A 13,215-nucleotide genomic window follows, 5' to 3' on the forward strand; every position below is an offset into this window, starting at 1 on the left:
AGAATGATTTATTGCAATTATAAATGCATTTTATAAAACTTAAATCTTGCACACAGGGTAAAGTAGTGACTGATTTCTTGCATATGCTCTAGTGCTGTATCTCACATGTATTCTGTATTAATGCCTTGTTTGTACTGTTCCCCTGCCCCCCATTTAGCTGAACACTTCTTGTTTGGAATAGGCAATTTGTAGCCAGTGCTGATAACTAAATGTCCTTATGTCATAAAGGTCAGAATTCTGCATTTCCTCATTCCTTACTTTAAAAAAAAAAAAAAGAAGAAAGAAAAACACAAGTTACAACCAACACGCCCCCCACCCTGCACATCTCTAACCTAACTTTTCAAAATGGCACTACCAGATCATAAAAGAATCATCTCACCTCCAGGAAATGTTACCTCTTACTCCCTCTTTGTGCTGTCTACTTTTAAATTTGCACTTGTGTAGTTGCAGCATGCAATTAATGAGCATATGATAATGTAAAGGAGAGGCAACTCCCTTTGCCCCTATTTTAGAGCATTAACTTGCTTTGTGTAATCTTACCTCAGTAAGTCTTAGTATTTTGTGCCAGAAGTGGTGGAATTTGACTGTTGGGACTTTGGAATCCAAACAAAGATATGAAAATTTAAAAAAAGAAGCTGTTTACCCAAGCTGCTGCTTTAAAGAGGGCTGTTAGCTGCCTCCTACTCACAAATTTAAGACTTCAGGTGGTTTAACCATAAATCAAGAAAATCGAGTTCAGTCTGTGCTGTGGCTGCCAATAAGGCCAGATTAATTGTTGTTGGAAACACATTGAGTGGTGCTGTTTCAATTAGTAGGGGCTTGTTACAGCATGGATGCAGCCAGCGAGTTCCTTCTTCCTCCCAGTGCTGGGAGAAGGAGCAGGTCTAGACCCTCTTTCCCAACCTGACTCTGTTCCCAGGAGGTGAACACCTTTTCCTAAGGAGATACAAATGCAAGAGAAGAAAGGGAGAGCAGTAATCTTGGGATGCAGAGAAATTGAGAGTCTACAGTGGCTTAGTTAAGGTAGTCTATGCAGAGACTGTCACGTCTGTAAACTGAGGGTCCACCCAACTCCTTGCTGGCTTTGACTGGTGACTTTGCAAAGGAGCTGGCCCATCAGGTTCGATTCCTGTCCTGATAACACACCTTCTTTCTGTGGCACACCTCGCTCACCTCCCTGTCTTCAAGTGGTGTCCATAGTGTAGGTTGCTGGGTTTTTTTTCCCCTCATACTAGTGTTGGCAGAGGTGTTTGTGTCTGAGTGGTACTGGGAGCTCCGCTTCTAGGCCTTCTTAGGTCTGGCTTGTCCTGGCAGCCTGCTTCTGTGTATTTCTCTGTGGCCAGGTGCAAAGCAGTGAAAAGGAGAGAAAATGAAGGTGGGCTAGGCACAGAAAGAAAAAAAGGTGCAAGAGACTAGGTTGAAAAACTAGGGGGAAAATGAAAAACACGTAGGTGTGGAATGTGAAGAGGAACAAAGCTAGGTGGGACTCAGCAGGTAGATTTCACAATAAAAGAGAAGTTTCCAAGGAAAAAGCAGGAAGTTATTTGAAAGGAAGTGCAGCTGAAGGAATTGTTCACCAAACCCATTAGTAAAACAATTTTCAGTTTTATGTCAGGAAAGGAAGATGATTAGAGCTGGTTGACTGAAAAGGAACAGGAGGCATTTGTGCTTCCCGTGGCTTTCTTACTGCTTACGTGCAAGCTGGTCCTCTGATGCTGTTCCTACTACAGGTTCCTGGGTTCATTTTGGTGGGCTGGGTTTTCTCCCCCTAAGATGAGATGGAAGATCTGTTTCGTTTCTGAAGAGACCATTAGTTTGCCTCCCCCACCTCCACACAGTCTAGAAATTCACATCAAACAGTTGCAAGTAAACACATGCAAAAGAATGCCTAAGAGTCAAAGCAGGATCAGAGGATGTTGTCAGGTCTGGATTCCACAGACTCAATACGCTGGATTTTGGGTCCGTGTATGAAAAAACCACTGAAGAACAGGCTGGTTCACCAAGTGAGTAACTCAGTCATTTAGGAACTTCAAGATTCCTGGCATTTTTAAAGTATTAACTTTTTTTTTTCACAGCAGTATCGGAATTTATGGCTGGGACCTTACGAATTCTGTATTACCACAAAACGCAGTTCCACAAGCTGTAAGATGGTTGCTTCTACTTCACTCAAAAGCAGCTATGCTAAGTGCTTTAATTGCAAAGCCTGTGCCACAGCTGCATGATGGCAGCCTCTGAGCCTGCAACACATTCTCCTCCCTCTTGAAGCTAATAACCTGCCATTTACAAAGCATCAACTAAACTTCTAAGTGTAATGGCTTTATTCCCCATGAATTTTGCTTTGCACTGCACTAAATGTTAATTTCTCTTTAATGCATATTCTATTTTAGCTTAATCTCATGCCATGATAAATACATAGTCACAGCATATCGCAACATTTGTGAAATGCATATTTAAAGAGGCTCTATTCCTATTCATAAATCCTTTAGGCATCATTAGCCATTGCAAAGAACATGGACCCTGTGAACTGGCTGACTCCACCATGACCCTTCAAAAGATAATCAGCCAGGCCCTCCCAATCTCCACCTATACACCTACACCAAAGCCAGTTTGGTTAGTATGTTCCAACGACTGTGCCTCAACCCATGACATCACTTTATATGAAAAACTTGTACTTGATTAAAACTAGTTTAGTTCCATTTCTGGGTAGAATAAAATTGGGTAGACAGCTTCAGCTTATATGATTAACAATTGCCTGGTTCATATACTTTATAAAATACTGTATTATTCCCTGAATCCCAAACAAAACATAACATCATCTTGTTAGGAGCAATGCATCTTTGGAAATTACACTATGTCTGTAAAGTGCCTTTTAAAGTATTGAGCAACACTTCTGCTTAGAAAGTGCTTCTTAAGGCAAGAAGAGCAGAGTTCCTGAAACATTTAAAGTTTGGATTTCTGAGGGTTTCTCCTTTGTTTGCTTGTTTTGTTGCCTAGAAACTGACCTCAATAAGAGACTCCACGCAGACAGTGTTCTCTGGTAGAGGCTCTCTAATGCAGAAGGGCTGTTTAATTGCTATGAGCAGAAACATAAAGCATGCACAAAGAGCAAATGCCCAACAGTCACTTTGTCAAGGCAGCAAGTCAGCTGGGTAAGACAGAGACCTTCCTGTTTCAGCTTTAGCATAAGCAGATAAACTGTTGTTCATCTTTCATTTATTTTGCCAGCTGTTTTGAATATTGTGGATAAATACTTTTATTTGTACTTTAACCTTAATCTGTCCAGTGGTTTTAACCAATCATGGTAGCAAGACATCCATAGCATCTATAGGTGTGGTAAACTTATAAACCTAGGTAGCAAGATCTATCAACACACAGCCTACATCCCCTCTCCCACTATGTTCTGTGGAGTACTGACTTTCAGCTATACAGGCTAGGGGGAATGGAGACAGGAATAGCACCAGTAACTGGTGATAGCCAGAGAGACAGGGGACCAGCAAGATTTTGGGGTGCCACTTTAAGCCCCAAGGGTCCTTAAGGAACACATCACACATGGATAGATTTCATATATATCATCTGTGATGATTATTCAGCAGCAAGTGATGAAGTCACATAGCATAAATCCAGCCTCTGGCCTGCAGCTCACTGGATATTTTTATAGCATTGACTGCCCAAAACACTTTTGCTTGAGAGGATACTGATCTTTTTTTATTTTTTTTTAGAGGACTGGAGTCAAATATCACTGTTAACAGTTACTGTACAGAATAGCTAAAATCTTTTTCTTCTTTTTATCATGAATAAATTTTGTTCCTGGCAGTTCAGTATTGTACATTCAGTACAGAATGAATACTTCAAACCCACAAGATTTTCTTACTCATAATTGGATGAAAATAGCGCAGCTCTATTTTGTAGATTTTCATGCCCATTTTATGTCTTCTCTTGTACAACTTTAGGGACGACAAACATTGTTTGGAAAAAAAAATCCCAAACTTGCAATCTCTGTATTCAGACTCGTAGGCCAAAGTCGTAACTGAATGCCTTACGTTTGTCTCATGAATAGAAGTGGCCTGATTTCCAGAAATGCTGAATGTCCTCAGTTCTCAATGACCTCAATGGACTCTGAAGAGCACCTCTAACATCTTAAACTCATGCTCCTTTTTTTTCTTTTTTTTTTTTTTTTAAGCCTAAATACAGATTTATAAGCCCAATTATTAGAAATGCAGATTTGAAAATTCGGCCTGGAAAATACTGCACCTAATTTCTTTATTCATTGATTTCTTCTTCATCATCTTCAAACGCTTCCTCTCCATCATTTGCTGTTGCTTCTTGGTATTGCTGATATTCTGAAACCAGATCATTCATGTTGCTTTCTGCTTCTGTAAATTCCATTTCATCCATTCCTTCTCCTGTGAACCAGTGGAGGAAGGCCTTTCTCCTGAACATGGCCGAAAACTGCTCTGAGATCCTTTTGAAGAGCTCTTGAATAGCAGTACTGTTGCCAATGAATGTGGAAGCCATCTTGAGGCCACGAGGAGGTATGTCACACACTGCCACCTTGACATTGTTTGGGATCCACTCCACAAAGTAACTGCTATTCTTGTTCTGGATGGCCAACATCTGCTCATCAACTTCCTTCATGGACATGGGACCACGGAAGACAGTAGCCACTGTCAAATATCGCCCATGTCTTGGGTCACAGGCTGCCATCATATTTTTGGCATCAAACATCTGTTGGGTGAGCTCTGGAACAGTGAGTGCTCGGTATTGTTGGCTGCCTCGGGCTGTCAAAGGAGCGAAGCCTGGCATGAAAAAGTGAAGGCGCGGGAAAGGGACCATATTTACTGCCAGCTTCCGGAGGTCAGCATTTAGTTGGCCCGGAAATCGCAGGGATGTAGTTACCCCACTCATGGTAGCAGAAACCAAGTGGTTTAAATCACCATATGTTGGAGTGGTGAGCTTCAGGGTGCGGAAGCAAATGTCATACAAAGCTTCATTGTCAATGCAGTAGGTTTCATCTGTATTTTCAACCAGTTGGTGGACTGAGAGTGTAGCATTATAAGGCTCCACCACTGTATCAGAAACCTTTGGAGAGGGCATGACACTAAAGGTATTCATTATCCTGTCCGGATATTCCTCTCGTATCTTGCTGATGAGTAGGGTTCCCATGCCAGACCCCGTCCCTCCTCCCAGGGAATGAGTGAGCTGAAATCCTTGCAAGCAATCACAGTGTTCACACTCTTTTCTTACTACATCAAGTACAGAGTCAACCAACTCCGCCCCTTCTGTATAGTGTCCTTTAGCCCAGTTGTTTCCTGCACCAGTTTGTCCTAAAATAACATACAAAAGGGAAAGAAAATTTACAAAATTATTAGTAAGGTTTGGTATTTGCATGCTAAATGGATTCACATCTGTAACAAAAGCTGCTACAACTCTGTCAGGTAGGTAACCGTGCTCTTCAGTTCTGCCTACAAATACCTTCGGAAGTATCAACATAAACTTTTTATATAGTTTCCTTTTGTATCAAATCCTTGTTAGCTTTCATTTATGCTTTTGGGTGGGGGGTTTTGTTTTTTTCTGGGGGGTATTTAACCTTCCATAAATGCAAAGATGGCCTTGAGTCCTTGTTTTGAAAGCTTTCACACTCCCAATCCTGCTTATTCCATAAACACAAGATGACTGTTTAATATTTAAATACTTTCTGTTTATAAGGACCATGATGCATACAAAGCTAAATCACAGATACACATTTCTGCATGAAAGGTTCTTGGACTGTTCCTGTGAGACAGAGGCATTGTTGTGATTCAAGGATAGGGCCGTACTTCAGAAGTCCTATTTAACTTGTTACATCAAGAACTATAACTTTTTAAATTCATGGTTACCTAGCCTGAATGAAAATACTGATTGACAGAAGCTTCAAGAATGTTATTTCAAAAACCTTGAAGTTATTAAGTGCCTTTTAGCTTTTACTGGTTTCCCTACAAACTCACTATTCTTCAGAATCTGCAAAGCAACTTGCAAAATTGGATTACTGACATTTCACGAGCCCCTTATTTTCTCCCCAAGGCTTCCAGTTTTCCTTTTATGTGCCACTCAGTTTATTAAGATGCATAGTCTGGATCCTTTGCTATGTCACTATTTTGTTATGACTTAGATAACAAGGAAGATTAAATGGGGGACCCGTTTTTTAATACTTGGTTCCTCACAATGACTACTACATACATACATTGTGCCACTGAACTCAGTGGTGCTCTCGCGAGTGGCATTCAGAGAGAAATAGTTTCAGAATTAGGTATAGAGCTGTCAACTTCCACGTTGTTCTCCAAGACCTTCCCCTTCCTTCCTATTTCCATGTCTCATTTGAATTCCCAGTGCACTGTGTTGGTGCCAAACATTTGAATCAGGGAAACTGCTTGCTGGGATATTGTTTAAACATGATGCACTTTATTTTCACTGCATACATGCTTGGTTTCCTCATGATGTATTTGGTTAGTTAACGCATTGTTCTATATGTTGCTATATTTTTCTCTCTTTGAGCCTAGGGAGCTCAGCACTTCCTGTCCAGCTGGGCAAAGCACAAAGTAATATCCTTCCAGAATTAAATATGCTTGTAACCTATGCAGTCTGCTTGAGCAGATCCCCTACTACAGATAGGGCAGCACATCAGGCTGCACACTAACAAGCAGACATCACTCCAAGATGCAGAAGGATCCTAATAAAGCCAAATTCTGAGTTTAGGGCTTTATTTTGCAGATTGCCCCTTGTGTAAGCATCGTATCATCCTTCTTCAGTGGCCAGTGAGATAGGAGAGAATGGAGAATAGGAGAGAATGAAGAATAGGAACAAAGAACAAGACAGGAGAATGGGAATTCCTATCACAAATGCAGAAAAGATATTTTCATGGGGAAAAAAGAAGAATTAGTAGAGACTGATTTTACTTGCTTTTGCTTAGTTTGCAGATCAGGTTCAGAGGTAAAATGCCTAATACAGAGGTGGACCTGTCCTCCTTCAGGCCCTCCACTGTGCTAGTCTCCCTCAGTCTTAATTTGAATCACACAGACTCCTAGATGCCACCTGTCTCTATTGCACTAATATGACCTTTGTATTTAAACTGCTGAGTGTAACTGTAGCAGCAGCTGCATATACCACTACTAATGGCTTCCCTCCAGCCCACAACTATTGGCTCCTCCTGTGGTAACACTGCACTTTATCCACTAGTCAGCCACCTGCCTAGGGTCTCTGACACTTTCACTTGGAATTCACTGCTGTGCACACATATATATGCCCAGAAATCTGATACTTCCAGACCCACTGGCTTTATAGCACTTCAAGACCACCACCACCACACAGAACATGTACAATAAGCCCTGGAAGCTCCAGACTTCTTACCCATGACAATACAGTACAGTCTGGAGGTGCCATGGCTCTGACAAGGCTGCCACACACCTGGAAATCTTGATCATGATCCTGTGAAACCCTACTGGATGCCCTCCACTTATCAGGTACCTACCAGACCTCTGAAAATCTTAGACAAACACATAAAATGAACAAATTCCACCAGGACTAAATCTCTAGGTGAAAAATGAGCCTATGTCCACAAAAATCAGGACTTGGCAGATGTTTTGCCAATCCTGGAAGCTCTGAGTTGTATGCAGCCTGTCTCTAGCATATCCTGCCTCTGCCTTTTCTCACTGTGCATTTATAAAGATCTCAAGGAAGTCTACACAAAGCAATCCCACAACTTACCTGCACTCTTGGTACCTCCAGATCCTTCTACCACTGCGTCTTTCTCCAACACATTGTAGCGTTATCATACATGTTCAGGTTGAGGTGCACATGCATAGAAGCCATTTCTCTAACAGTCAATTTATTTTTTAATCCCTAAAATTTCAACTCTTTCCTTCAACTTTCTTTCTCTCCTTTCCTCTCATCACTGCTTGAAATAAAAGACAAACCTGGGAAGAGAGATCAGTAGCTTGCATGCTAACGCTTAGAAGTCCAGTACAAACAGCCTTGGTGCAGAACACACGGTATGATTTAGAGAGGGAAGGACAGCTCCTTTGACATTTTGTGGTTGCCCCTACCAGTTCAGAAAATTTAAATTGGAGCGGTATCCATGCATGAAAGCTAGAAAGGGTGTACACAGGAAAAGAATGACAAATGCAAAAATGTACAAATGAGAACTAGTTAACAAAAGGAGATACATCAGAGTTCACAGCACTTCCTGCTGGGCAATCATATACTGTTAGGCAGCCAGGAGACCTGCTGCTCTCGTACAGCAAAATCATTCTACCTGCACTTCTTCAGCTTTTAGATCACTACCTTGTCAACACAAGCATTAAAGCACAAGGATTATTTTTGTGTCCATCTCAATCTGCTGGTCTGAGCTAAAATTCCTGTATCTGGAATGTGTAATCATGTACTCAATATACCTGAATGAAATCCTGATTGATGGTCCATGGTTACTTGCTATGGAGACACAGGCACATGCAGGTATATACAAGCAGAGGCAGAAAACATCTCCATCAGAATGAGCCCTAACAGCCTAGGGTACAGCAAGTACGGAACTGCCAGCTTCTGCCACAAAAACCTTTGTGGGCCCAGGCCAGATTTTTAAAAGAGAAAACAAAATGCTTTGTTGGCTTTTGACACAGAAGATCATTACTTCAGCACTCAGGCAGCCATTCTGCATTATTCAGCAGGTTGGGAGGACAGTGCCTGATGCTGGCAGGGGCCTCTGTCAGATACGAGTTTATCACATGCTGTTGGTTCATTGTTAGCTCAGCAGGAAGGGACTACAGTGAACTGGACTATTGTTGAAGACACCCTGAATTGATTTTGCTCTGGTTTTACTGGTGGTATGCCAAACTGTAAAGCTCCAGTTCAGGTATTTCCATAGGTCAGGTGAATTCACTTTCAGAGGGCTTGTGTGGTCCATGCAGGAGAAAGGGAATGAAAGGAAAAACCTGAATATAGAAACATACTTCATAAAGCTGCCTATATCTATGGCTTTTCTCCCCAAGCTTACTTCTACATGTTTTAACTTAAAATTCCTTTGAAAGAGACCCTTAACATCACTGCCATGGATTATACAGGAGAACAATAGGGACAGCATTGAAAGTTTTAGGTCAGTTAAAGGGTTAAAGTAACTCTGTATGGCTTCTTACTCCCCACCTCAACAGCAACAACCCAGACTTAAGTTAGTTTTATACCACCCAAACAATGTTTATCTTTCATCTTCTGTCCCTGGCATTGTTCCTTCCTTATGTTAACACAATATACCAAACTAAGTTGCAACATAAGCTTGCTTTGGCAGGGGGAAATCTGTTTTGCAGCTAGTGCAGACTCAAACCAAAAGGACACGAGAGTTCTCATGGCAGCTTTCATTCAGACTTCCTGTTTCAGCAAGTGGATCTACTTAACTTTCACATGCCATTTCTCCTTCAGTGCAAAGGGACCGATAATGCTTCTATACTTTGTAAGGATGCTATGAAATTTAATCCTGGTAATGTGCATTTTTAAGCTTAGATGGAAAGTACTACAGAAGTCCAAAGTGAAACAGTAAAGGCTAGAACAACCCTCTGCAAGAACACTGCAAAACCAGAAGTTCCCCACATGCTTTCAGACTGTTCCTCATTATATTGGAAAATAACCCAGTAACTGGCTATATATGACAATGTTTTCCATGTTACAGTTGGTCTTCCTCCACTGTTTACTCTACTGGAAGGATCTGCTGAAAAAGTTGCATTACACAGCCAATAAACAATTTAATGCTCAAACATTTAATGTGAATTCAAGTGAAGAGTAGTCTGGTTGGTTTGTGGCTGAGGTTCCCCCCCCACTCCATTTTCCACAGAATTTCCCTGAGTTTTGTGGTAAAGAAGTGGTTTCAGGATTTCTCTGGAGTTCATACGTATGGAAAGCAAATGCACTTTATCCGAATACCATAGAAAGCTTTCAGTACTCTGCTAATTGAAGGAATGATTAACAGAAGAATGACTTTTTCAGTTAACAGGATCTTTTAGCTGACTTACAGATAATTGGAATTGTATTGTTAAGCTATTAGGATTTCTCAGTACTAACAACCACTTTGGAACAGGGAGCTTAAATGCTTTTTGGCCATTCACTTGGTCACTAAACACCTGTTGGATAGTTTTGTTTTTTAAAAAGTGATGTCCACATACCAAAGATGAAGTTATCAGGCCGAAAGAGCTGACCAAAAGGACCAGATCGCACACTATCCATGGTTCCCGGCTCCAAGTCCACTAAGACCGCTCTTGGTACAAATTTCTGGGCTACAATAAAAAGTAAGCATGCCCTTAATGTTCTGAAATAAGCTAACACAGTTATAGCTTTCAATACATAAATATATTATGTCTCATACTATTAGTCTAATATAGATTGTACCCATATAAAGATTTCCTATACAGGAAGACATGGTGGTGAAAAAAAACCAGCACCATAGGAACAAATCAATTCCGCTTGAAAAACAGACCTGACATCTTTTGGGTCATACAGATTGTGTATTACATTTTGTAAGCTCTTTTTTAGCAATAGATATGAGGAAGGGAAGTTTCTGATTAGAAAAAACGATTGACATGTTCTTTGTAAGAAAGTAGATAATCTTTTCGGTGTCTAACGGGGTGAGCTGGGATCAGCCAGCAGGCTGATGGCACACGAGGGGCCTGACCAGATGTGTAATACAGCTTCACAAACCCCTTCTCTCCCATATTTCTGTGCCCCTTCCCACGGAGTCCCCTGTCCCGCACCCCTCTCCATCCCACACTTACAAGATGATTCATTATAGTAGACATTGATCCTTTCCAGCTGCAGCGCTGAGTCACCGACATAGCCTCCGGCAGGGTCAATGCCATGCTCATCACTTATCACTTCCCAAAACTAAGGGAGGAAAAGGAGAAGCGGGTTAGGAACTCCCCTGCGGAGCACCGGGGGCCCTGCCCAGCGCCCGGGCGGGGGGCGGCCGCCCCGCGGCCCGGCGGCAGCTGCCGGATTCCTGGCGTGCCCGCCGCCCCTCCCTGCCCGGGACGGGACGGGGCGGCGGGCACAAGCCGGGCAAGCAGCGGGATTGAAACCCAGCGGGCAAACGGCCAACCCCTCGGCGTTCCAGCGTTCGGAGGGGGCCGCTGGAACTTCTGCCGCCCTTCCTCGCTTTTGAGCCACGGCCTGGCCAGTTTAAATATAATTTTAAAAAACCCTAGTAAGTCCCGTTTGGTTTCTGTACTTCCCAATGCCTTCTACGGCCACGGGCAGAGGTGAGATGCGCGGTGTCTCGCGTCCCGAACGCGCCCGGCGCCTCTCGGCAGCGGCCCGCTCGGGGCACGGGAGAGCGGGGGGTGGGGGGGTGGGCGGCTGGCCCAACCCGGCCCCGCGGGCCCAGACAGCCCGGAGAAGCGGCCGGGCGCATCCCCCCAAGAGCTCAGAGGCTCCACAAGCAGCAGTCCCGGCTCCCCTCAGGCTCACCTTGGTCCCGATCTGGTTTCCACACTGGCCCGCCTGGATGTGCACAATCTCCCTCATGGCGATGCCCGCCTCGCCTCGCCTCTCCCGCCGCCCAGCCCGGCAGTGCGCGGCGCGAGGAGAGCGGGCGGCGCTTTATGGCCTCTGAGGCGGTGCGCGCCCACCCACCCCCCGCCCCGCCGCGGCGGGGCGGCTCGCCTCGCCCAACGGCCGGCGCCCCGCGCGCGCGCTCCGCCAACGGCCGCCCCCCGCCGGGCACCGCCCCCGGGGTCCTCTCACATCTTCCTCATCCGCCGTGAGGGGCCCGGTGGGCGGAGGGTGTCTCCGGCCCCAGAGGTGGCTGCTATCCGTGCTGTGCTTCCTGCTCAAACCGTGTTCGCCTCACCCACCGGGGAATCCTGCCCTGGCCGCGGGCGGGCGGACATCTTCGCCTGCTCCTGTCGTTCCTTGGCCTGCTGCCCCGTCGCAACCTTTGCTGGAGTGGCAGCATCCAAAGCAATGGGTGGACCTTTTCAGTGCCTCGCCAACGGCCATCTTTGCATCGCTGTTTTCTGACGTAGTTTTGCCAGCAGATAACAAGCCACTGTGTAAAACTTGTAACTGGGAAGGCAAGCAGTCTTTATAGAGCGACTTTCCTGAAAGCTCATGTCACCACAATACAGAGCATGCCCTGGAATATGCAGGGCTTGGATAGCTTGATTTTTCATGAAAAGGGTGATTTTCTTTCTCCTCCAGAGAGGAAACAAGTTCCCACAACTGCTGTATCTCTGTTTTGGCCCCTTTAGGTAGCTGTTGCATGGTTCCCCTGGTAGAGAAAAGCTGCCTAGCTTGGCTGCCTGTTTTAATGCCAGTGTGACTTTTCCGTGGGATGCCATTGTCTACGTAGCGTATTCTGATATATAGCCCTGGTGCGAGGTATTTATCTGTCTATGCACATCTTTACTGTCTGACCGCATCTCTGCTGTTGTGCAAGAGCAGCCCTGAGGCCAGAGTTACAGAACCTCATTAGCTGCTTGATCAAAGGTGACCAAGCTGGGACTCTCCGGGAGAAGAATCTTGGGTGCTCTCTACAGCTTAAACGCAGTTAAGGTAACCCCCATCAATCAATAAACAGCCCCCAAATAACCCACAATCTGTACTTAGGCTGGAAGGCTACCTCCTGCCTGCCTGCCCTTAGGTTGCTGTGACATGACCTAGACTAGACTGTGCTCTGGGTGACAACCTTGCCTTTTCATAGATGTTTTTCAGCAGGGCTAGCAGCTTCTTGCAAATGACCTCTGAGTAGCCCACGCACATCATGCTAGGCTGAGTCAAATGTCTTTCTGACATCAGTGGAGCAGCAGGAAGATCAGTGTGTTTGCCTTGCAAGCAGCCACCAGCGCAGGATTGGGTACTATCTGCCTTTTTCTCTGCTGAAAGACTCAAAATAAATGTCCTTCTCTGTGTGATATGCATTTTTGGAAGAGATCCAGGAACAAGTCATTTGTTCACTAGCCTGATTAGTGAGGTCATCTTGGGTTTTGCTTGAATCTATATGTCCTTGAATATGCCCTCCAGGCCTGGCTTTCCCCATGCTTTGCAAATCCTTCCATATACTGTTGTATGGTTCGTACTTGCCATCAGTTTGCCTGTTACGATCATTTCTGCTGGTATGCCACTTCTTAAAGCTCACTTAGTTTCCAGGTCCAGCTAGTGGTAAGGCTGAGTGTGTGTTCCCAGTAGGCACACACACGGACACACATA

At 44.3% G+C, this 13,215-nt stretch overlaps 1 protein-coding gene across 1 annotated transcript; it reads right to left on the bottom strand.

Annotated features, from left to right (window-relative positions):
- Positions 1-2,733: 2,733 nt before the first annotated feature.
- Positions 2,734-11,627, bottom strand: TUBB6 (tubulin beta 6 class V). Its single transcript, XM_052788213.1, has 4 exons — positions 11,476-11,627; positions 10,785-10,893; positions 10,179-10,289; positions 2,734-5,324 (listed from the first exon to the last, which is right to left on the bottom strand). Exons 1-4 carry the CDS (start codon positions 11,530-11,532, stop codon positions 4,261-4,263), a joined length of 1,341 nt encoding a protein of 446 aa, XP_052644173.1. The 5' UTR covers positions 11,533-11,627; the 3' UTR covers positions 2,734-4,260.
- Between the last annotated feature and the right edge of the window lie 1,588 nt (positions 11,628-13,215).

Source organism: Harpia harpyja, chromosome 5 (genome assembly GCF_026419915.1).
Source record: "Harpia harpyja isolate bHarHar1 chromosome 5, bHarHar1 primary haplotype, whole genome shotgun sequence".
Taxonomy (NCBI): Eukaryota; Metazoa; Chordata; class Aves; order Accipitriformes; family Accipitridae; genus Harpia; species Harpia harpyja.

Coding starts and splice junctions, on each gene's coding strand:
- TUBB6 (XM_052788213.1), bottom strand. CDS start 11,532: ATGAGGGAGATTGTGCACATCCAGGCGGGCCAGTGTGGAAACCAGATC. Junction 10,894..11,475: donor GAAACCAGATCGGGACCAAG/GTGAGCCTGAGG, acceptor TTCCTCCCTTAG/TTTTGGGAAGTGATAAGTGA. Junction 10,290..10,784: donor CTACTATAATGAATCATCTT/GTAAGTGTGGGA, acceptor TTTTTATTGTAG/CCCAGAAATTTGTACCAAGA.